Source organism: Grus americana, chromosome 1, assembly GCF_028858705.1.
Source record: "Grus americana isolate bGruAme1 chromosome 1, bGruAme1.mat, whole genome shotgun sequence".
In the NCBI taxonomy this organism is placed as follows: Eukaryota; Metazoa; Chordata; class Aves; order Gruiformes; family Gruidae; genus Grus; species Grus americana.
In genome coordinates this window covers 195,449,029-195,474,403 of record NC_072852.1, presented here as the reverse complement: position 1 = coordinate 195,474,403, position 25,375 = coordinate 195,449,029, and the positions used below count along the sequence as shown (strand labels likewise).

Sequence of the window (25,375 nt, the reverse complement as noted above, 5' to 3'; positions counted from 1 at the left end):
TACCAGTAAAATGAACTTTATTTTAAAGCTCATTAAAAAGCTTCACAATAACACTAACAGAATTAGCATTTCCTTCATTTTATGTACCCCATATGAAAAATGTATTGTTTAGCAAGAGATGAAACGTAAGCGTTTCTGCATGCTACTAACACATTTCACCATCTTAGTATCTGACAAATGCTTTGAACTGCAATTATCAAAAACCTTAGAACAGAAGGATTTCTTCTGGAAAGTCCTTATGAACGGGACAGACACTGGCTTTTTATTGACATACCCAATTAGATGTCCAGACAAAAGAAAACTACCTTGGCATCTACAAATGCCTACGAAGGTTTTGATTACAACCTTTTGAAGGAGCAGTATATTTCAGAGCAAGGGCTTGTTTTCATCTTTAGTGATGCAAATGGTTAAATACTGCACAGAAGCTTAGTATGAACTCACAATTCCACAGGAATCTGAAAGTTACCAAGGCAATTTTCCTTTTAGGATAGTCATGACCAACACTATTACTATTCTTCCTCCCATAATACAACATATCCCAGACAAGTCTTAAGAAAAAAATATAAATAGTTCCCAAAACAATGCATTCCCACCCCCCCCCCCATCACATACAACAGCAAAAATATCTTCTGTCATGGGATGAAATAACTTGCTCCAAGTGCAGTGGTTTAGTCCAAGTCCATGCTAACAGTGTTTTGATCACTTGGATGACATTCGCCATTTTGTTGAGGCATTTCAGAATTTTTGTCATCTTCTCCCATGTCTTCAGTTTTGTAATCACTCCGTTCATTTAATGGGTTTTCTTCCTTAGGAGAGTCAACTTTTGGTTTTGGCTGGGTCACAACAGGCTCACAGACATCGTTTAACTCCTAAAAGAAAGGGAAAAGATGTGATCAGAATAGATATTAAGGACCCACCATCTTCACTAGGGCAAAAAGTCCTGTTCCCAAAAGACTATCTTGCTTCTGTATTTGTTTCTCGAGTATAAACTGTCAAGTACTTATTGTACCCTGAAATAAATTAACTGGTCTACTTTCTGAAGTTCTGCAGGCAAAGTTCTCCAACATAATATTTTGTATTTCACATGGGTTTTGTTTCTAGACTATTTTGTGCCTACTAGTAACACTGAAAAATAACCTGAGTTTTTAAAGGTGACTGACAGACATAAAATGTCAGTAAGCTCCATAGAATTGTATACAGTACAGTACAGCTCTTCTGCTTTCTACTGAATCTCCTCCTGTCCGTACTTTCTAACCACCCTTTAAGAACACTGGAGCAGTGAGATGAAATTAGGGTAGAGGGAGTGGGACAGCTATCACACTAGCTTTAGCACCAGCTTTTACAATTCATTTCTTCTGGTACTTACCTGTAGCTTTGCCTTAATTTCACTTGAATGCACAGCCGGATCCTGATCTAAGCTCTTCTTAGCCTGTGCACTCACAGCATTATTCATCCACTCTACCACTTCACTAACACACTTCTCTACTTTCATCATTTCCATTTCATCAATATGGATGTATTTCTCATCCTGCCCAAATACAAACGTTTTGTATTAGTTAATAATGTCAAGTTTACTGTCATCAAGTTATGCCAACAAGACTATTCCAGTTATTTACAACTTTAAATCTTTACTTGTTTCAAAATAAATACAGGTTGGCAAAAAGCCAGATCTGTTATAGGAAGAGACAACAGGACAGACAGATTTCAAACAAAGCTTCCTTTGCCCAATAATCAAACAAGAAACCTAAGTCACAGAGAAAATAGAGGCTTTGCAAACAGGTTATGCAATAAAATATAAACACTCTTAACAGGGTTGACAGAAAACCATCCTCTCCCTCCTGGAGACTCTTACATGGGCCCAAGGTCGTTTAGATAGTGGGATTCTGCTGTACACAGAAAGGGAAAGGATCAGTTATTCAACTTTAGGAGCATGCTCTATAATGCCATAATTACACAATTAACTGATATGAGGAGAAGGATCTACCCAGCAACACAACCTATGATTTTAATTAAGAATTCTAAATATGGATTCAAGTCTTAAATGTACTATTTTCAGTAATGCCAGTTATTTCAAAAGACTAATACTACAGAAGGACTTCACTTAATGGTAATTTTGTAATCTAGAGCTATGAGGACATAATTGTTTCTGATGCATGTCTCAAATCTCAAACTGAATTATCTTGAGTGCTGTTAACTACCCTGTTAAAACTCATTAAGTTGAAATCCAAGGAGTAAATTTTCAAAAGGTGGGAATGCTTATCAAGAAAGTAATCTGCAAATATCAATGGCAAAAAAAATCCCTCAAACACCTATATATAATAAAGCTAGATGTTTTAGTTTATCCTGAGTAGCGTTTACACTAATGCTTCTCACCACAGCACAATTCTTGGTCCCAAAAGAAATGGACAAAGAGCACACTTCTAAAAGTGTCAGATTAGCTTTTAAAAGATCAAGAATCAGACCACAGTCTAACCCTCACTCTTTACAAGAATGTCCTTTATGGCCTGAAAACATCCAGAAGTATCAAGTAACTGAAGATATGATGCACTATGCAAGATTCTTTTGAGTACTGAGAAACATTTGCAGTGTTAAATTTGTGACCTATATCACAGTGGATTGCAGCTCATCTGAAAGTGAATTTGAAGCCACTGCCAGCTGGTGAGCCTCAGTGAAACACTATGTGGTTAAAGAAAGGTACTTTGGGGCCACTTACTTTATTCCTGAATTCCCCAGCTATTGTAGCATAATACTGGAGCCTGTGTCCCAATTCTTCTAACAGCTTTGGTCGTTCTTCTGCTTCTTGATAGCGCATTTCAATTGGAGTACCTAATTTCTAGAAAAAGCAATTCCTATGTGTTACATGATTCATTAACATTGTTTTGTGTGGTATTTTGGAAATTTTGCAATTTGGGCATACTAACAGACCTACCTTTAAATCCTCTAATTTGTCTACGTACACTTGCTTAGCTTCATCCTCACCCTCTTCATACAGCCAGCCTTCTGTCTCTGTCAGGAGTGCAGAGAATCCTTGCAGATCCTATGTATCAATATAATGCAACATGTCAAATATCAAAATATGCACCAATTGACTATGTGTGTCCTGCAGTAACAGGACACTGGTAAATATACACATTAATTACAGAATCATGGAATGGTTTGAGTTGGAAGGTATCTTAAAGATCATCTAGTTCCAACTCCCCTGCCATGGACAGGGACACCCTCTACTAGACCAGCTTGCCCAAAGCCCCATCCAACCTGGCCTTGAACACTTCCAGGGATGGGGCATCCACAACCTCTCTGGGCAACCTGTTCCAGTGCCTCACCACCCTCACAGGGAAGAATTTCTTTCTAACAGCTAATCTAAATCTACCCTCCGGCAGCTTAAGGTCATTACCCTGGTCCTATCACTCCATGCTCTTGTAAACAGTCCCTCACCATCTTTCCTGTAGGCCCCCTTTTGGTACTGGAAGGCTGCTATAAAGGTCTCCCTGGATCCTTCTCTTGTCCAGGCTGAACAACCCCAACTCTCTCAGCCTGTCCTCATAGGAGAGGTGCTCTAGCCCTCTAATCATCTTCACGAATTCTTAATCTCCTACATAAAAATTACATTTCTACTGCAAGCTTTTGCCTAATCAAGTCAAATAAACCACACCAGCTTCTGAACTGGGAAACACATGCCTACAACATAGGTAGCATTTGTAGTCTTTTGTCCTTGATTAGGCCAGTGCTTGGGGTGCAGCTTTAATTCATGTTTTGGTTATGGATACAGCAACACAGCTTCTTCTAGTCAAATCAAGACTTTACTCAGTTTGTGACAAAATTTATTTTCAGGGATATGTACTATTGCTAAGCCTGAACCTAATTCTGGGTCAGTCCCAGCCATCATTGAAATTAGTTACAGTTTTCAGCTATTTCCAGAGTGGCTGTGAGAAAGCTTAACAATGGAGTATAGAATAGATATTTGGTATCAGTATTTTCAGAGGAACTCCTGAAACCATTACCAACCTTTTCACACACAAACTTTTCATATGGTCCAGACAACTTGTCCCTGAATTCATACACGTATTCCTCCACTGCATTCTTTGCATCATTTCTTTCCTTCTCCAGTTTATCTTGCATAATCATCTTTCCCTGTATAACCACAGGAAAATATTTTAAATTAAAAAAATACCTATGTTCAAACACCATTCTACAAAGCACAGCTCCTGTAAAACACAGTAATCTCCCAGAGGCCTTGGCTCACATAACTGCTGGAATTCTCACTGCTACGAAGTGGACTCACCTGAAGAAATGGGATGCACTTCTATACATTACAACAGTTTGAGCTGATCTGCGATGTCATTCCATGCATCAGTGGTCTGATATGATTGCTATAAACAACACTTCCATCTTTCTGATTAGCATTTGTCAGTTATGTGTTAAACTTTAACTCTACATTAGCTCACTGTAAATTATTTGAGTCCACACTTCAGGGTTACAGTAAAAAAATAATCAGAGTTTGCCTTAAAAAAAGCAGATGAATGGGTAATAACTGCAATCAAGAAAGCAGTCTAAGCCACACTCTGACTCACCTCTGTTTCAATATACATATTGAGGAGATCTTTTCCTAACTGCCAAACCAAGTTAGCTTCAATAGGCAGTTCCACATTCTTCACTTTTATCTTGGGTTTCTTAGCTTCTGGGGGCTGATCACCTTTCTTCTCATTTGTCTGAGTTGGAGAGAAGAAAAATAAGTTTCCTGACTTCCTTCTAATGAAGTAACACTATGGTAAAAGAAACATTCACAGGAAGAACATGCAGAGATTTTCTGTGCTCTTTCAGAATCTTCAAAATATACTTGTGAGGCACTTTCCCTTCAGGGATTCCACCCCCTATCCTAGTCTGCTTACAGTCTATTTCATGGGCAATAAGTACTGGCTACAGGAAGGACATTTCTCAGATATACGGTGTATTTGCAGGTTTTCCAGGAACACCCATCTGTACCTTAACACTTTACTGGCAATACTGACAGTGGCAAGATTTTAACCCAAAACATTTTTCATCTTATACAGATGAAAGAGCAAACTACTAGCAATACCATGCAGGTGTATGTTTTTCACATAGATTATTTCCCCTTAGGTTTATGAATTCCTGATCCCAATTTCTCTCAGCAGGCCTAATAAGCTTGGGTTCTCACAGCTGTTAAACAAATTGAAATGTCTGCAACTCAAATTAGCTGTAAAACACTGTATAAAGATAGGGAAGTGGTAGAGAGACTTCTTACAGGACTTCTTTTGCAAACTTTACAGAAATCATCAAGAGATGTATACATTGTTTTTCACAACAGAAAAGGTATAAAGATGAAAAAGGTTCCAAGTACCAAGTTCCTTACTTTTTCCTGGAATATGTTACCATTTTAAACTCCACCATTATAGAGCATAACATTTTCAACAGAGTTAAAGGGTCACTCACTTTCTTGACATCTGGGATTTTGTTTTCTTCAGAGGGAGGTTCTGATGAAGGGGGAGACTGTGACGTTTGCTGACCATCAGTTTGTACCTGGGACTGTGTTCCAGCCTCACTGTTCTCTTGCTGGATATTTTTCTGAAATGAAAGCCCAGGCACAAAGGATGTAGAAGGCATGTGCACTTGTATTTAATAAAAGTTATAGGGCGCTTCACTTCTGACACACATACTGTACGAGCTGCCCTACGAAACATTCTGTGCACATGCAGAAACACACACTTTAACTAACGGAGATTCAGACTTGGTGCAAGTTGAGAAGACTTAGGAAAAATGCTACTAAGTGCCAGGCTTGCAGCATAATACTCATGTGTGTGTGTATGCTACAATTTCTCTTACAAAAAGTGGCTTTTAATTTATTAATAGCTTTTAAGTTCCCCCCCCCCCGAAAACTATTAAAACACCAAGTCCACCATAACAATACTGCGTTATTCCCCAGTGTTCCCCTCCCCTTCAAAGCTGTAGAAAACAATCCAGCTTTCCTTTCCACAAAGTTTCAAAACTTTACTAATATGAAGGATTACACACAAATCCTTTTAACATACAGCATGAATGACTAATAATCCAAACCAAATATTCCTGTTTGGAACACTGATAACAGTTGGTAGTTGCAAGCAACCTCACCTCGTGCAACCCACCTGCTGCTGTTTGGCATACCCAATAACCAGTTTTGAAGTCCACATACTTTTAAGATAGCACTGATTTTCTCCTGTTCTTAGAAAGACATTATATTTCCTTACAGCTATGCACATCTCGAAATTAATCTCATTTTGCTTCCTTAGAAGGAGGTATTTTTCTTCCAGAGTATGCAACAGCACAACACACTTCCATCAGTAAGGACATTCATACACAAGAAAGGTCAACTTACATCACTTGAGTTTTCAATAGGCCTCTGGTCCTGAAGTTCCAGTTCAGTCTCAACACCAAAATCTTCACTGTCTTCACTTTTAACTGGTTCTACCATGGACGCAGTGGACACACTGAAAATGCCGTGAGTATTGACACGGACTTTCACTTTGACTTTAGACTTCTCTCCATCTTTCTGGGCTGCAACATTCTGGATAACATACCTACCTGAAAATGAAAGAATCAATACTCACATAGTAGAATTAAACTGGCAATATTAGAGAGCCAGGAAAACACCTCCTTCTTTCATAGAGGACACATTTTCTAAATAGTTGATGAAGCCTCTGTGCTAATCTCATAGTCCCCAAAATGAAAGCTACAGAAAAAACATCTGCTGCTTTTCAGACAGCTTTATCTTACAAATCAAAAGGGAGAACATTTATTTTCATCACCTAGGGCAGGTTCTCCTGCCACTAGTGATATAGAGTAAATACAAGAAGTAAAAGCTCACTCCCCCTTACTTGTGCTATCTGCAATGCTATAGTGGAATGAGAGAAAGCTACACAAAGGTTTAGTCTAATGCCAATGTTAAATGGTATGTCTTTTTAATACAAGTTACTGCCCAACATATAAACAGTATTTCTAGAAATGTTCTTTTCAGCTTCTAACATCCATGTAAGTCTGCCATTACCTTTTACTCTAGGGCAGAATCTAATTGTTTTGTAACTCCTGTAATACTTGAAACAAGCATTGTGAAACTAAGAAACAGACTAGCTTAACCGTATGTGAAGAATCAGATCACCTTGACATTAACAGCAGACATATTCTTCCTGCCTACTACATAGTTATATGTGTATCACCAAAACAGTGACCTGGAGATTACAATGCTTGTATAGTTGCAAAGTACAAGTTCACTGATTGCATCACAGACTGGATATATACACATGCTCGCACACACCATTCCCTCATCAATAGATCTAAACCACATGCACAGAAGCTTTTATCTGCTTACTTTACAGGCTAAAGAATGTAATCCCTCCTCTCTCATAAATCCAATAATACTGGAGTTGTGACCTGTCCTCCCTTCTGGTAGTCTCGTCAGAACTACTGACTCACCCACTGGGGCTACTAACAATTCTGTTCTGAGCAAAGGGTTAATTGGCAAGTGAGCTGAAACCACTCTGATTTTCAATTCTGTTCTTACTAGTTTGCAGAACAGCAGTTAAACAACATCTCGTTTGTTAAAGCCATATAAATTGAACAACCACAAATCCCACTATCAGTCTTTATGGTAAGAGTTAACATGAAAGGAAGCCTGCTGTTTCAGCAACTACAAAATATTGTGCTGGTTTCTAAGACATATGGTATTCGAACTTTGTGACTTCTCAGTGAAACAACCACATAATTTGCATTAAAATAGAGAAAATAACTGATGTTTTCTGTAGGATAACAGTTTTTAGTAACTTTGTAGTGCATTAGTTATTAGCTGAAATAACAGCAAATCAGATGAAGATGTTTTTGCCCTATATATTCTCCCACACATTTTAAGAATATTTATAAAGCTTATCTTTAACACTACAATTCTGGTGATACTGTATTTTAAGCACATTGTAACCAACAGGACAACTGTATTGTCAAATACTTCACCAAAATTTGTCATTTCTTCTACCATGCTGGGGAAAAAAAGTCAAGCTTTCTAACAAAACCCAGCAATTACTTGACAACTAGTAATAGCTTTATCTTAATTTTACATGCAAACATACAACATTTAAATGCACGCTTAGAACTCAAGAGCAATTCTTTAATTGGCCTGTCTTTACCATCACCATCTTTTTCTAACTAACCACACTGTACACTCTTTGTGTCAACACTGTCAATGTTGTAATTTGTCAAAAAGCATGAAGGAGCTGCTTATGTTACTTAGACAATTCAAATCGATACTGTAGTCTTGTAGCTGCCACTATTTCAGACTGCCTCGATTAAAACTTATTCAGCATTATGTCAAACCCAGAAAGTATAGGAAAAACAAACTAGTTACTCAAGATGTGTTTTAGTTTTTTATATGGAGGAGATATTTTTCAAGTATTCCTAGCTTCCTTTAGCCATAAGCAGAAAAGATTTTAAAAGTTATCTTTTGCAGTGATAGCCCCACTTTAGTCCTGGGCATTCAGCTATCATTTCCCCTTGCTTCTTCATTAGACTGAAGCAACTTTAGAAGCTAGAAAAACAAGAAAATCCAAATTCAGTTACCTATGGAACAGGAGAATTGAAAATTGAGTCCTCCAGACACAAAAAACCCTAAACATGTATCATAACCATACTGTAACACAACACAGTTACAGATATTATTTAAGATCAAACAATGTGAGACAACACCATTTCCAAGACAATTACTTACCGATTTTTGACTCTGGATATGGGACTCCATTAGGATCCGAATAAAAAGCTTCTAACTCAAATGGACCTTTCCTATAGAACGTAAGAACCTTGGAGAAAGGTGCTGCATGATTTCTGCTGAACACCTCATGAACCCTATAATTAAGAGAAAAATACCACTTTTACAGAGTATTTGAGCTGAAAGGCTTTGATCTACGGTCAGAACTCTTCAGAGAAATGTCACCATATTTTGACACATTTACCATTCTGAACAATTCCAAGAAAGATACGCCACTACTGTACTGTAAGGGGAAAAAATACTGTTGTGTACTGTAATGGAAAATTGTCCTAGTACACTAATTTTGAGTCTCAGAAGCAAATAAGTTTAGATGTAGGTGACAATTCAGTGACAGACTATCAGCAGACCTCCAAAATTTGTTTCCTGCAAAGACATTATTCTGATCTTGGAAAAGCATAATTTAAATCATAATTTGCACCCTTCCTCAGTCTCAAAAGGCTAATTATAGCCCTGTTAATTCCTTACTCATTTGCTTTCTGTGGCTCAGTTGAGAACCTTGACACCAGATTATTATTCATTCCTCACTATGACAGAAAGACAACCAGCTTTATTTTATGTTCTTCCTCTAGGGTCTGTCCGCTATTACACCAGTCTGATTCTAATTTCCAACTAAGTTTTGTCTCCTAACTATGGAAGAATCTCATCTAATAACCTAAATGTGACAAAATAAGAGCTTCACCTAGAAGGCAAACTCACAAGTTGCTCTCAGAAGCATGTCACAGAACAATTAGGTTCTGCATCTCCACAGATAAAAGAGGTTGAACTACAAAGAATGAGAAAGACTCTAAACTTCCCCAAAGTTAAATTCAGACCTCTTTACCTTCTAGACAGCAAATGCATTTCCCACAGGCATAGCATAGTTAATCGCAGAGAGATTAGAGTCTGATGACACTGCAATTGCAAGAAATTTCTCTTATGAAACTAAGAGTTAAATCCTTGCTTCTGTTTTCAGCCAGCCAAATAGCATTCACGTAATCTCACAATGTTTGCATAGTGCATAATGTTCCTACTAAAACAAGAATCCAGACAGGTGTTAGAAACACCTTAAGTAAAAGAGGCTGGAAAGGAAAGTGGGATCAGGATCCAGCAGTTGCTCTAGTTCATTTTGTATTCCAAAACCTGACAACTGGATAAGGACAATGCAAGACAAGATATTGGTTGGCAGCAACTTCAATCACAATTTTTTTAATTTTTTTTTTTTTTTTAAACAAAGAGTTATGGTTATGTTTTCAACATGTCTTTACACAATCTCTACTCTCAACCATCTCTGGTACACAGCCTATGCGTTTTCTGCATCAGAATGCCAAGACCCTAATTTAAATGCAACCAAGAACATTATCCTTGAATTATGAAGGCCAAAAGCTTCACAAAACTGTAGTTGGAGCTACCTACCCTTCAGTGTCCTCTGCTTCTGTGTTCCACAACAGAGATATTGGGAATGGTGTAGCATCTGTCACAGAGAATTCTCTCACTTTAAAAGCTGGAGAAAGAATTGCACACTAAAAAAACAGACATCCATTAAAGTTAGTTAACTGCTCTGTTCCACTTGACCAAGACAGCTAAACATCTTTAAACAAGAGATTTGTGTTGACTTTAGTAAAACAGAGCTACGCAAATTGCTTGATTTCAATGGAGAATGATAAGAAAACAGAAGTCTCATGCAGCAGTGTTTATACTCTTCGGGTTAGTGGGACTTTTGGCCTCATTCTTACCATAGCTGTGAAAAAAGGTAACAGTCTAAAATACCAGGACTGTAAAGAATGGAAGCGCTGCATTATTTAGTCCTAAAAGAAGTGGTGTTTATCTTACAGGTCCTGCTTCTTTCCCTGGAGACAACTGATTGCTAGTGATGGAAAGCAATTAGTGAGATGGGGTAAAGAAACAAGTCAAAGAAGAGAGGGTGAAGTAAGAGAATAAGTAAAGCAGAAAAGGAATAAGGCAGAAGAAATGGTTTGCTTGTAAAATATAGTTCGCTAGTTGGAAACCATAAAAATGGGGCAGGGGGGAGGGAGAACAGATCAAAAGTCTGGTTTGCATTGATGGAAAGTTGGATACCAGAACATGCAAACTTGCAGTTGTTTAGGCTCTCCATAGATACTCTTCATATACTTTGTTGATTAAAAATATCTCTTCCCTCAGCTTGACAGCAACTTAAATTTTTCTCATGAAAGATACCTAGATCCTGTTCTTTTGAAGATAAGAGTGGACTTCTTACAGAACACACCCAACATCAGCACTTTTACTAAAAGTACTGCACCACAGAGGAGCACTCTGGACTTTTTAAAAAGAGCATATTCCCATAAGACCCACTGAACACGTACATTCCCTTGTATGCTTTAAAATAGTCCACTTTGAGCATTTCTCGTAACTGCTTGGCTAATTCTTCAAAAAAGTGTTCTCAAAAAATGTTTTAAGTTTATCAAGTGTTGCCAGTACTATACCTGCAGAGCACAGCCCCTAGCTATGGCTTCATCTGCATTGAGTGTTGTACTGACATCTTTGCCAAAAAATTTAGCAATTCTCTCTTTGACAGCAGGAATGCGGGTTGCTCCTCCCACAATCTCTACAGCAGTTACATCTTCCACTTTCAGTTGTGTTTGTTCCATTAATGAAAGCAGAGGCATCTCTATCCTTTGCAGCAAGTCAGCACACAGTTCTTCAAATTGTGACCTAAGGAAAGAAATGGAATTAACCAAAGAATGCTTATCCCACCACTAAGATTTCTTAGTGTTGTTCTTTCCAAAGTCATGCTGACCAGGTCTGTTAACTACACCGCAAAGAGACTTAAAGCTCAACCCCTGTGAGTAGGATGAAGTAACAACCATAGACAAGGCAGTGTACGAACAGCTGCTTACAGATTTTCCTATGCTGCTATCAATGTAGTTAAATAAGATAAAGGTATTGTTTGGGCAGGTGCTCCATATTTGCCTCTCAGCAGAGGTTACAGATAAGAATACAGAAAACACTGGTACTTCCGTTACAAGGAAAAACTGTTGCCTAAATACTGGAGGGAAGAAAAAACCCACCACTTTCTTGGCAGTAGTTACAGCATTAACTGTGACTACAAATTAAGTTGTGCCTGTGTGTGCAAGAGAAACACAGACTTCATTTACACTCAGGCCATAATCAAGTCATCCCCCATAAGCACCGTTTCTGTCCTCCATTTCTCTGCCAACATCCACAGTGCAGTAAGAACAGAAAAACAGAACAAAGCTTCAATTGTGCTATCTTAAGAGCAGTATGGGATTTAGGTTACCTAAAATACGCAGGAGGCCTAAATATGCAGCCAACCCCCCTGGTCTGGTTTGCATGCCTCCATCTATGGTTTTAAGAATGTGTTATTCTACAAAAAAGAATCCAAGCTTCTTATGCATGCATTGTTACATTGCTCAGGTAGCTGAACATTACATTTCACAGCCTTAGTTATTCTAGCATTAGAAAAATGCCACAGCTATTAAGCTCTTGTGCTTAATTTTAGCACATGGAAAGACACACTTGTTTAAGAAATACGGCTGCCAAAGCAACTGCCTGTCTTATATAGAACTCACCTGTTCATTTTTCCAGATACATCAGTATCATTCATGAAACACTCAATATTTAGGGGAATGTCTGTGCTATTTGAACTCATTAGTTTCTTCAGCTTCTCACATTCCTGATACAGACGAAGAAGAGCTCGAACTTTTGCTTTTGGATCCAGTTTGTACTTTGCTTTTATTTCTGCACAAAAGTAATCTACTAGCTTTCCATCAAAGTTTCTTCCACCTAGGAAAGGGTCAAATGCTGTGCCAAGTACCTGGTTTGAACAAACACAATTATTCAGTCTTACACTCAGTAAAAATCAAATGGAATAGCAGCCTTCCAGCAGCAGCAAGCCTTTGCTTCAAAAGGGTTGGGGACAAGCCAGCCTATCTTGCACAGGCTTAAGTACTTCAATCAGCCATATCAGCCAAAAATTGCTCTTCACTTTTACAGTGGAAGTAAGACTAAGGAACTAGGTGACAATCCTAAGCATTCAGAGTTTTAATCCACAGACACATCCATTTAGATAAAACAAAGCGATAGCAGTTGTACTGTATATCTTACATTGGTGTACTGCAAGGAATTTACAGCCTCTATTTGAAACCATCCTAATGAAATGAAGGACACCAATAAAAATCTTCACTTTTTGATTCCTTGCCACTTCCCAAGCATTGAATTATTTCAGAACTTTAAAAACAAGGTAGGTTTACAGGCTATTTGATTCTAACATCTCATAAACCCTTTTATTTTCACTTAATCTTACTACCTTTAGTTTACTCTTGTTGAATGCACAGGCTGATACTTGAAATGCAGAATGTCCCATATCAACAAACACAACTATCCGTGGCTTCTCTTCAGGAGCTGGAAGGTCTTGTTTATAAATTCCGTAATTCAGAGCCACTGCAAAACAAGTGTCAGATACTATGAACGGAATCTCTAGTGAGCCTCCAATTGCATGCCATCACATCCCCGTGAATATTAAGCTATAGGATTAAGAGCAGAAAGACAAATCCAGTCATACACCTATGCAAGGTCTTACCTACATGGAAGCTTTATTTCATTAATATATGTTGTAGGATCTGACAAGCAAAACATCCTTCCTCAGTCATATATATGCTAAATGTTTAACCATGCAAAACTAAGAAGCAACAACCCTGTTCAAGGATTTTATACTTTGATTTATTAACAACTCATTGTTTTGCATAGTAATCAAAAATACAGAGTATCTTTACAACAAAATCCAAATTCAGTTTTGTATATACAAAATACAAAGCTGTCCCAGGCGTGAAGGTTTTGTCTGAGAATGGCATAAATGGTCAGCAGAGGCTGCAAAAGGGAAGAATCTCAGTCCATACAGAGTATCAGGCAGGGACAACAATTTGTGAAGTGCATCAGAAGCGTAAACCAGAAGCCAGTGGGACATGTAAACATAGAATAAAGTCAAAGGACAGAATACAGTTTTGCAGCAGCATTCATTCTGGATGGATAGCAGTGTCAAAGGCAAGAGGCTGACACAGTAATTGAAGATAAACAAAACCCTAACGAGTCTTGGCTGTGTGGTTACATAGGAAAGGCTGAGATTTTGTCATGAGATAGAATGTGCAAGAATGTACATTTGTGCATGACGAAAAAAATCCCAAGATGAAGGTAACAGCCAGGATACTAGACAGATTATCAGGCAAGAGAATTGGAGCATTAGAGAAGATGGTAAGGAAGGCTGGGAATATGTGCTCTGAAGAGCAATGTTTTATAGTCACACTGACATTCTCTCACTTGAGGAGAAAGGGACACCAACTCCCTCTCTCACATCAAAAGCAGTAGTTCCAGACTATCTGGAACAAGGACAGCCAAGTTTTCCACTGATCAGAGACTTCAGATTTATAGATTCTGGTGTCTAATAAAGTTCCCCTGCAGTTAGTGCACTTGTTCTCATCTATGTGGATTCTTTGGTGTCTATAAAAACTCAATGCCAGCATTCATTAATCCCTCCTACAAGCAGTCACTAAGAGGTGGTTAATTAAAACCAGAAACTATTTCACAAAAATGTATCTGTTATATCCTTGAGATCTAGATTTCACTGAAGTTGTGGATGGGCCTGTTCATTCACATAACATATTTCTGAGCAGACTGAACACAATGCCCTTGTTTCCAAGCTAAAAATAAATTTATGAACAAAACTAGATAAATCACAGCAGAATTTGCCTTTCCTTAAACAAACAAAAAACCCAACACCCCCCCACCCCCCAAAAAAACCCCAAACTATTTTTCTTTTCTGCCCTACTATACCTCCCTTGGGACTTCTTCCCCAAAGGTATAATGAAAATTTGGATAGTACTCTTTAGCCTTGCAAGGTAAAGAAAATTAGAAATGCTGCATGCTACACAGTAAAGAAAGGCTGCTGGTACTGCTAAGGGGATGAAAGAGCTATCTGCTTTTCTGGGGACTGTTCATCCCAGTGGCAAAGCTTCCAAAGATCCTTGCTAGACAGGAAGTCCTGAAAAACTCTCAAGGTTCTTGTATGGCCAAAGGCTGGCCTGATGTGTTCTGCCAAACAAAAAGGAAGTGACAATGCCTTTTTTTGGCAAGGCCTTTAGTTGGTTTATATCACCCTATTGTGAAAGGTCATCTCTGAATTGGGTGTGAAGGACTACTTTTGCTTCAATACAGAAAGGGGTTGGGAAAGGTACTCTTTTTTGACTAAGATTGGAAAACACTCTTTTTTATACAAAATTTCTTAATAAACATTTTGAAAATGGAACCTGAAGATTAAAATTAGAGGGTTGGATATTTGTACTTCCTCCTTCCTTCTCCAGTGACCCTAGAGATGTACCAGCCCTGTAACTCAGAAGAATCCAGGCGCATGGGACAAAGCGTACCTATTGTGGAATCCACACTTCCCCAGCTCAAGAATTCACACTACTACAAGTTCTCTGTAGCACTCTGCTATATAAACAAAGAATTAAGCTAAAGCTAGATGACAGAAACATGCACCTATGGCTTATGCAATGGTACTGTCAGATTTGCTCTTCATTAGGTGCAAATACATAGTGTTCAATGTAAATATCGTAACACTGATGAAACAACTACATTTACTAGAAATCCTAGAGATTACCATGTAGATACTTATCTGAAACTGATTCTGGAAAAACATTTTAAGATATCACTCTATCAATGCATATTTAAGACTGCGTTACTCCTTAAAAAAAGATATAAAATTCAAAAGCACAAATCCAGCTGGTGTGCACCAAGCATGCTTACATGGAACACTCTCCTGAAGTAAACTCTTCCCTATTTAATGTGGGCAGTAGTAACAGAAAAATAATAGTATTCTGGTATAGACCTCTACTTCCCCACCCTTCCCCCAGGAAAGAAGTGCTAGTTGTGCCATTTAAAAATATGGAGTAAATACTCCCACCAAACAAACAGAAACATGCAGGAAAATAGGGTAAGAGTGCTTGTTTTAAGAAAGACCAAACAAACTCTTGGTTCTGCCAATGTGTTTTTAGAGTTCTGAACAGATTAGCAAAGGAGTTTAATTGCCTTTTTTTCCTGTCTGTGTTTTAAAAGCACCATTATACTGACAAAAGCCTTGGAAATTACTAAGTGTTGACACTTAATCAAGGAACTTCCTCTAAGAGTGCCTAAATCCCACATGGCTGGGGATCATAAGGTTTCTTACATGAAATCTGGACAGCAAATTCAATGGACAAGTAGTCCAGGGACATGCAGTTACTCCTAAATAACTACTCAGGGAGATAACTATCATGAAAGCTTCATCTCTTCTACCTCTTCTCACAGAAGACATTAAAATGAAAGACTGGAAATCAAGAGCGACAAGTTTTTGGAATGTTTATGTCTCATGTGTGACTTTTCAAGTCAGCCCTGTTTCTTGGCATAACTAAATGCACCCTCTATCACACCTTTTGTTTGCAGAAACTGCTATTTCACCCTACTTACCTGCTGTCATGTCATTCATTAATCTAAGACAATTTAACCCAACAATTTGAGCTGCATCCAGAAGGGACCTCCTTTCAGCATCTGTGAAAAATGATGGAACCTGAAGAAAACAGGTGAGAATGGGAAGTCATTTACAGAAAATGAGACATCACACTATTAATTTTAAGATTTTATCTATTCTTCCTCCTTGAGGAAGACACTTGCTCACTGCAAGTCTTTTAACATGCAACTACTGTATTGAATCAAGACTTCAAATACTCTATTCAATCAAGCCGAGATGGAATTAAACGAGCACCAGCTAGTTTATGAGCACACACTAGCAGGAAACAAATGAGTGATTTGTATACAAATGCTAGGAACCTTAATTACTGGTGCAAAATATGAAACTGAGTATTATGGAGATAGAGAAATGGAATAACCTTAATCAGAACTAGTAGATGAATTCCTGTCCAAGAAAGTAAAGCCGGGGGGAGGGAAGTACAATATTACAGATGAGAGATGCAAAGAAATAAGGGACATGAAAAAAAGAGAATCTGTTTTGGCCAAAATTACTTTGGCCAAGAAGCAGTAAGAGATTCTTAAGGAATATCTTGTTGAAAATTTGCTACAGATGTCTAGCATTGGCATTGGAGAGTGACCTCTGATGTCCTCAGGGACAGAAACTACATTTTAAGACACTTTCCAGGTATCAACTGGAGAACAAACTCTTCTAATAACAGAACTAAATAATCCTAGATGCAACATGTGACAGACTTGTTCAAAGAGTCATTGAGAACAGAGGCAGATATTATTTTATACTCAGGCTTTGCAATGGAATGCCTGTTCTTTAAGTGAGGTCACTTTCTGTGCAGTCTTAAACTGAAGAAAAAATAATAAATTTAACTTACTAAAAGGATGAACATAAACAGGACAAACTAAGGTTTTCAGCTGCCAGAGAGCAAACTTTGATAAACAAAGATGTCTTTAATGGGTAATTAGTATGCTTAGTCATGGAACCAAGCTGCAGCAGAAGGGCATATACCTGGATCCCAGAAATGTTCTGGGTCTGAAAGTTCAAACATCTCCAAGAGAAGGAGTTCATGAAGTAGGTCAGGGTCTGGAATATGGAAGCAGCCCTAGGATTTAAGTCAAAAGCTCTAAAGCTAGTTAGGATTAATCCCTTTGTAAGTGCTTATGCAGTGTTCTTTTTCGCTCTACATGAATAGAAACAAAATGCCCTCAATAGCTGAAGTTAAAAGACATAATGTTCCTGTGCACTACAATTACTTACAGAAATAACACAGTCTGTTACTGGCTTTTTCAGGTTACTCTCTGCAGTCTCCTTTAATTTAGTCAGTAACATAGCTGAAACCTGTTCCACACTGAAGATATGCTCCTCACCCATGTACATGACCTGGATAGAAAAAATAGGTAAAGTAATTCCATTATTCAACTGGAAGAAAAGTTACTTACATTTAATATTTTTTTGATATACTGATGACTAATACTCTATCAGTCATGACATACTTAATTATTTCATTATAGAACTTCACTTTACAATTTAATTCCCCAGTTGAGTGTCTACAGAAACAATAAATCCATTTTCATAGACTTAAAACATCAAGAACCATATCAACTCTATAGATGGAAGAAAATGGCTAGAAGTGATATAAAAAGTGACACAAGTCTAAAATGTGACTAAAGCTAGACACAGTCACACAGCATTAAGCCAAAAAAATAAAAATAGCCATCCATTTTCAAACTGGTGCCAACTGCAAAAAAGTCCAGAACTACTAGCTAACTATTCTCTCCTGACATTTTTATGCTTCTGCTCAAATATGTGAAGTCTCTGAAAGGAAGAACTGTGCAACAACAATTCACCTATGCAAATAAAACAACTAAAAGCTCAAGATGAAGCTCCGCAAAAAGTTTATTTGTTGCTCCTTTACCAAGAAATGATTTTTAAATCACCATTTTTCTGTGTAATAGGATAAATGGCAAAGATGAAGTGAAGGAACATGTTACAATTGATTCTTGAAAACAGCACTTGCCTTTTATTCACATCAGTCCAATTTGGGGAAAAGTTAAGCATTTCAGTTTTAATAGAAAAATTGTTCTCTAAACATCCCAATCTTACTGAATATTACTTACTGAATCAATTCTTAAAACTTTTTAACCACAGTTAAGCAGAAAAAACACTAATTTGATCTCCAAAAAACCTGAGAAGAAAGAAGAAAAACTAAGTAGCACTGATCTCCCAATACTAGACATTCTCATGTAATAAAATACTCCTACACACACCATTATTAAAGGAAAACAATTTCTGGCTTAATTTATTCATTAACCTCACAAACAGCATAAGAAAAGCATCTCTTCTTTTGTAAAGCTTGACTACTCTTCCAGTCAGAATTCTTTCTAATACATAATCTCTTCTGTAGTCTATTCATTACCTAGGCCTGATCCATGATGAAGTTTTGAGGCACCAGTGCTAGGTATGGAGGAAAACAGCAAACTAAATGCACAACCCTAAGCTACAGTCTTCATTAGTGAAGCGGCATTTTATTACACCATCAAGGCTTCATGAGCAATATTTCTATATACTTCCATGATTGAGTATGTTGTTAACTGCACCCATGTTAGGAACAGGTGAAATTGTATCAGCAAACTCCTTGAAACATAAGCAAGAGTCAAACCTGCAATGTGGTACAAACTAGTTTTGAGTCTCTGTTGCAAGTAACTTATACCAAGCAGTCCACTAAAGACAATGTCCCTCATTTTTAGCAATTATTCTAAAGAAGCATTCCTACTACTTTATAGGAATTTGTAACCATGTAGTTAGACTGTTGCAAGGCATTCCACACAAGAGTGACAGAAAGGTTAATACTTTGAAGTAAAACCATATGACCTTGTAATTATCTTAGCAGTTTTTCCGCTGGGATGTTTGATCTGGATGTGCAATTTGCCAATAGGGAAGCTCACATTTCAGCAACTACTCGCAAATGAGCCTTAATTTGATAGTTAACATCCACTATTTAAAGATGAATACATGTCTATTCATACAAGAGCTCTTTATAGAAAGGTTAAAGAAAACCTTAGGGTAATGAAATTAAATCCCTATTTTCATGACTAGGTGCTGAAATGTAAACTTTTTAAATTTAAACTATAAAACCCAAAAAGATATACTGCAAATTTACCTTTACTCCAACTCCACCATTCTTCATAGGAACCAAATCATAGCTCAACTTTTCTTTTTCTTTCTGAACAAAAGGATCATTAAATGCACGGCCATGGAATCTCTTGAAGTTAGATACTGTGTTGTGGGCATGAGTAATTTGCTGTAAAGAAATACAGGATATTTAGAAATCCACTCTTAATCAACCTGTAACACACAGTGCTGTTCTGTATGCCCCCAAGCATCAGTCAACTGCTCACTCGTCACATCTGTTTCTGTAACACCTGTAATTACTATCTGGTACTTTATATCCGCTCATTACTACAGAAGATTATAGGAGTCAGAGACATAGATACTTACAAGTCAATATATTAAGTATTATATGGATTATACAAGCATCTCTAAAACCTTGAAGCAATCATGTGAGCAATAGCAGGATCTATAGTGCCTACTACTTTAGTCACTTAAGTCAGACATAATTCAAACAATTAAAGATAGCAGCCAGCTTCACAAGTAATTGCAATGCCTGTAAAACTGGCATTCCAGTCCAGCCACCTCACCTCCAGCTGTTCACTTTAAATCCCATTACTTTAAGTGCAAACAACTGTTTTCATAGTTATTAAGTTTCAAGCTGGTAAATCTCCCCATACATTACAATACTTACTTTTTTCCCCCTGAGCTACTTCTAAACCACACCATTTCCCCATTTGTGTTCACCTACCAGCCAAATTCTTGCACTCCATCAAAGAATATACTGTGCATAGACAACAGCAAGAAACATGAGACTTTTTTGGTAACAATGTCAGCTTTAAAGTATATGCTAAACTACAGTACAAGCTCCCCACAGAACCAAATGACCTAGAGAAGCATTCTTTTTCAGGAATGCAATGCAGAACAGAAATTAGACAACTACACCAGCCTAAAAGAGATAGTTGCAGTATCTCAGAGCAGAATTAATCCTATTTTATTGGAGAGAAACTATAGAAGTGCAGAATAGATTTCGGCAAGCACCAACAGACTGCATGACATTAACTCAAATGACAACCATACTGAGGAAGATTTCTAGCATTCACCACCCTCAAAGGAAAGCATCAATTTCTTATTGCATGCAAAATTTTCCACCACAGAATTGAAGAATGTGATCTACATCTTATATTAGAAAACTATGTAACTATGACAGTTCTCCAACAGAAAAGCTCCCTGACAAAGAAGCAGGCCATACTCACACTATTAAACAATAACTTTCAAAAAACTGTGTGTGTGGAGAGAAAGATGTCACACCCAAATTCCCTACTGGGAATCATCCTTGGTTTATTCTAATCACCAAACAGTGCTCAGCAATTATTAGTTTAGTACAGGCCAAAAATCATGCCAGGAAATATCCCGGTACTTTAATGCAATATAGTATTTAGGTTCCTGTGTCCAACATTGTTTCCCAGCATGGTTTATTTGTATAGCCATAACTTCAGAGTACTTGAATGCTATGTAATTCACAGCTGTATTGCTGAAGAACGTAGAAGCAAAAATTATTACCATGCAGTGGGCAGGGAAGCACAAACACTCTGGTAGCTTTTATAGCCTAATTTAGAATTAACCTCAGAGCCTTTTCTAAGAGAACAATCTTAAGATATTTTTAGAGTAATTATATGCCATTAGGTCTGTAGCATGTTTTAATATCTTCCTGCTTAGTCACAACCAAGAAAGCTGAGAATTATGGTCTGTTAACTAACATACAAGGGAAAGGCTGTGGATGTTGTCTACCTGGACTTTAGTAAAGCCTTTGACATTGCACTCTCCTGGAGAAACTTGCTGCTCATGGCTTGGATGGCCGTACACTTCACTGGGTAAAAAACTGGCTGAAAGGCCAAGCCCAAAGAGTCATGGTAAATGGAGTTAAATCCAGCTGGTGGCCAGTCACAAGTGGTGTTCCCCAGGGCTCAGTACTGGGGCCAGTTCTCTTTAATATCTTTATCAGTGACCTGGATGAGGAGATCAAGTGCACCCTCAGTAAGTTTGCAGATGACACCAAGTTGTGCAGAAGTGTTGATCTGCTGGAGGGTAGGAAGGTTCTACGGAGACATCTGGACAGGCTGGGCCAAGGCCAACTGTATGAGGTTCAGCAAGGCCAAGTGCTGGGTCCTGCACTTGGGTCACAACCACCCCATGCAATGCTAGAGGCTTGGGGAAGAGTGGCTGGAAAGCTGCCTGGCGGAAAAGGACCTGGGGGTGTTGGTCAACAGCCAGCTGAATATGAGCCAGCAGTGTGCCCAGGTGGCCAAGAAGACCAACAGCATCCTGGCTTCTATCAGAAATGGTGTGGCCAGCAGGTCTAGGGAAGTGATTGTCCCCTGTACTTCACACTGGTGAGGCCACACCTTGAGTACTGCACACTACAAGAAACACACTGAAGCACTGGAGCATGTCCAGAGAAGGGCAACAAAGCTGGTGAAGGGTCTGGAGCACAAGTCTTATGAGGAGCAGCTGAGGGAACTGGGGCTGTTTAGCCTGGAGAAAAGGAGGCTGAGGGGAGACCTTATCACTCTCTACAGCTACCTGAATGGAGGTTGTAGCCAGGTGGGTGTCAGTCTCTTCTCCCAAGTAACAAGCAATAGGACAAGAGGAGATGTGGCCTCAAGTTGTGCCAGGGGAGGTTTAGATTGGATATTAGGAACAATTTCTTCACCAAAAGGGTTGTCAAGCACTGGAACAGGCTGCCCAGGGAAGTGGTTGAGTCACCATCCCTGGAGGTATTTAAAAGACAGGTAGATGTGGTGCTTAGGGACACGGTTTAGTGGTGGTCTTGTGCTAGGTTAACAGTTAGACTTGATGATCCTAAAGGGCTTTTCCAACCTAAATGATTCTACACTGCTCTCACCTCCAATGCTACCAGACTAACCTAAAGAAAACAGAAATTCCCTGAAAATTTGCTCCATCAGCAGCTCCTGAAGTGTTAAAGAAAGCACCTCTGAGCACTATGAGCTCTCTTCACACATAATCACATTGTTAAAGTCACCAGTCAAAAACTGTGGGTTTTTTCCTTTTGTTTTGTGTTTGGGTTTTTTTTAAGCTAAGAAACTTATTCAAATGAAAGGGATCATTTTACTCCTTGATTTAAGTAGCTACTACACCCTAGGACACTGAAAATATAACTCTCAGTTGTCCATGTCAAGAAGCTTCTACATTGGCTGACCACCCAAGACGTAAATCGGGTTTCTTTTGTCAAACTGGACTGCTAACAGCAACAGAAATAAAACGATAAAAGATTTAAGAGCATTTAAGTATCACATTCTTTTCTTCTGGCAAAAATATTTAGTTTCAACTGCTAGGAGAACTGAGCATGAAACACTCAATATAGTAGGTAACATCTTATGAAGGTTAGTCTGAAAGCAACTGAAGTCATAGGTGTTCATCACTGCAAATATATGCTTTTAAATGCAATTCAAGACAGAATCTACTTCACTTTCAGCTTAATTCACATTTTCAACAGCATTTACTAGAATAATCTAACAATACTGAAACACACTTGAGAGTAGAGCAGATTCAGATCACTTGCTGTTTTGAGTAACAACTCATTTCTGCACACTGATGAATCAGACTAGTTTCCGACTTGAAACAGTGGAAGCAGTCAAATAAGCAAAAGAAATTCTAAAATGAAATGTAACGAAAAATCCCAACATATCTATTTACTTTATGACTCCAAATGTTAACCTGTACTGAAAATGTACGTGTCCTTGTGAACATGTAGCCTATTCAAATTTCCTTGGCTGTTCAAAATTAAAAGGGGAGCTATTACAGTGGGGAGAAAAAAAAGTCTCCTTTAGCGCTCTCTCCATGGAAACCCACTGCAGTCCTTTTACTACAGGAGAGATCTGCACAGCACAGGCCGGTGGAAGCTGCACACTCGGTCTCCACCAGCAGCAGTTATGTAACAACCTACAATACAATACCTAAGGATTTATTTAGCCATTACATTTAGTTATTCTAAGATTTGTCAGAATTAAGTTATCCTTTTAAATTGAAAATACTACTTTAATGAAGAAAATATTCAATCTTTCAGAGCACCTCAATAAAAAACCCCTAAGGACTTATACCTTAAAAAATACAGGCATTTATCTTTCAGTGAAACCAAAGGTAGTAAGGTACCTAAATAGCTTTAAGAATTTAAAAGCCAAGACTCTCCCTTTGCATCTAATTTTAGGAAATTATACACAGCATTTTTTTTTCCTTCAAGTGCAAGGAAAATCCTACATAGAAGTACTAGGAAAAGAAACCCGTTGACCTTAAGTTGTCAGAAAAGAAGCATGTTCAACTAGAAAATATTGCATTAATTAAAAGAAAGACCAGTAACGTTTTAGCAAAAAACATCCTGCATTTCTCTGAAGGAAGCATGGCAGCATAGTGCAGCATTTCTAAGACAAAAGGGGTGACAAGAAAAACGAAGTTATCTGGTTTTAACTACAGCCAGCCAACTCTCTTTACACCCACTGGTATTTGAACAGTTTGCAGTGGCCCATTTACTGTTATGCAAAAATGCCAGGAAACAACCTACCTGGTTTTTAGCCGAGACACCAATAGCTCTGTTTTTGGATCCAAAGGAAACAACCGATCTGAAAAGAACAACAGGCTAATTAACTCAGCGCTGCCAATAAACGCAACTGAGGGCTGTCACGGATACATTTTCCACAACTGCAAATAAAACACCGAAGTCTTTCTGCTGAAGTGCCGTTCTTCCAGCTTGCGGCAAAACACTACAATAAGACTCTTATCCATCTTAAAGTCCTGGCTCGAATCCAGGACTTTTCACAATGGTTTACCCAAGCAGTTAAGCGATGGTCACAATTAAGATCTCACATCCAGACTACATCTTACTCATCTGCGCTAGGCTGCTCCTAACTTTATAACTAACTCCTGCTTTAAGCCCGAGGCTTTCTATACCCGACCTCAAACTGAGGGAAAACTGCTCTGGGGCAGTTTTAAGAGAGTCCACCCGACCACAGGGAAACGGGGTGACACCCCCCCCCCCCCCGCCATTTAAACCTGGCTGCCCCGACGGGGATTCCCCTCGCAATCGCGGCTTTTCCAGCCTGCCGAGAATTAGCTGAGACCCCCTCCCCCCCACGGCGGGCTCCACTTCCAAGTCAGTGCCCACGGGTCCCATCTCGGGAGGCCCCGCACCTCCCCGCCGCCGTGCACCTGCCCCCCGCTCCCCAGCAGCCTCCCGGGGACCCGTGAGGAGGCGGCGAGCCCGGAGACCGCGCTGGTCCCGCACAGCGAACACCCCCCCACATACACCCCCCCACCCGCCTGGAAGCTTCCAGCACCTTCCAGCGCGGGACCTCCGCTGGCGCTACTGACCGGCCCCTGCCTGCCCCTTGCCCGTGAGGGACCCCGCCGCCCCCTCCCCGGCTCTTCTCACTCACGGCGTGCACCGGTCGCTGAACTCGTTGGCGACGGTCTCGATGCCGCCGGCCCGCGCCACGGCGATGTAGCAGCTCTGGAAGCCCAGGTCAAAGCCCACCACGGCCATGGCCCCGCCGCCAGGGGGAGACCCCCGCCCTACCCTGGCTCGCTCCCGGCGCTGCGCCCGCCGGCCCCGGTACCGCGCGCGCGGCGGCTCCGTGTGCAGGCGGGAGGGGAGGGGAAAGGAGAAGAGCCGGCACCGCCGCTTTAAATATGACAATGAGACGAAGTTTCCAGAAACTGCGGCAACCACTCACCGGCTCCACGTGCGGCTTCCGCTTCCGCCTTCGGCGGCGTTCTCGAACAATTCCTGCCAATCAGCGACGCCGGAGCCCGGTGACGCGGGCCGTTCTCATGGTGACGGCAGACGCCGCCGACTCCGAGAAGGGAGGAGGCGGGGCGGGGATGCGCCGGCCGGTGTCAGAGCCGGCGGAGCGGAGGCGGGGCCGGGCGGGAAGGGGCGGGGCCGAACAGGGCCGAACAGG

General features: G+C 39.5%; 1 protein-coding gene across 1 annotated transcript; it reads right to left on the bottom strand.

Moving 5' to 3' along the window:
- Window positions 1–25,114, bottom strand: HSPH1 (heat shock protein family H (Hsp110) member 1). The gene is made up of 18 exons (XM_054805530.1): window positions 24,851–25,114; window positions 23,980–24,037; window positions 19,453–19,593; window positions 17,550–17,672; window positions 16,280–16,379; window positions 13,089–13,222; window positions 12,352–12,596; window positions 11,245–11,473; window positions 10,196–10,302; window positions 8,747–8,880; window positions 6,371–6,576; window positions 5,452–5,583; window positions 4,572–4,709; window positions 4,006–4,131; window positions 2,930–3,037; window positions 2,714–2,833; window positions 1,367–1,528; window positions 1–869 (listed from the first exon to the last, which is right to left on the bottom strand). The coding sequence occupies exons 1-18, from the start codon at window positions 24,955–24,957 to the stop codon at window positions 669–671; spliced, it is 2,571 nt and encodes an 856-aa protein (XP_054661505.1). The 5' UTR covers window positions 24,958–25,114; the 3' UTR covers window positions 1–668.
- Window positions 25,115–25,375: the final 261 nt, after the last annotated feature.

Coding starts and splice junctions, on each gene's coding strand:
- HSPH1 (XM_054805530.1), bottom strand. CDS start 24,957: ATGGCCGTGGTGGGCTTTGACCTGGGCTTCCAGAGCTGCTACATCGCC. Junction 13,223..16,279: donor AATGAATGACATGACAGCAG/GTAAGTAGGGTG, acceptor CTTGTTTTGCAG/TGGCTCTGAATTACGGAATT. Junction 4,710..5,451: donor AAATCCCAGATGTCAAGAAA/GTGAGTGACCCT, acceptor TCTCCAACTCAG/ACAAATGAGAAGAAAGGTGA.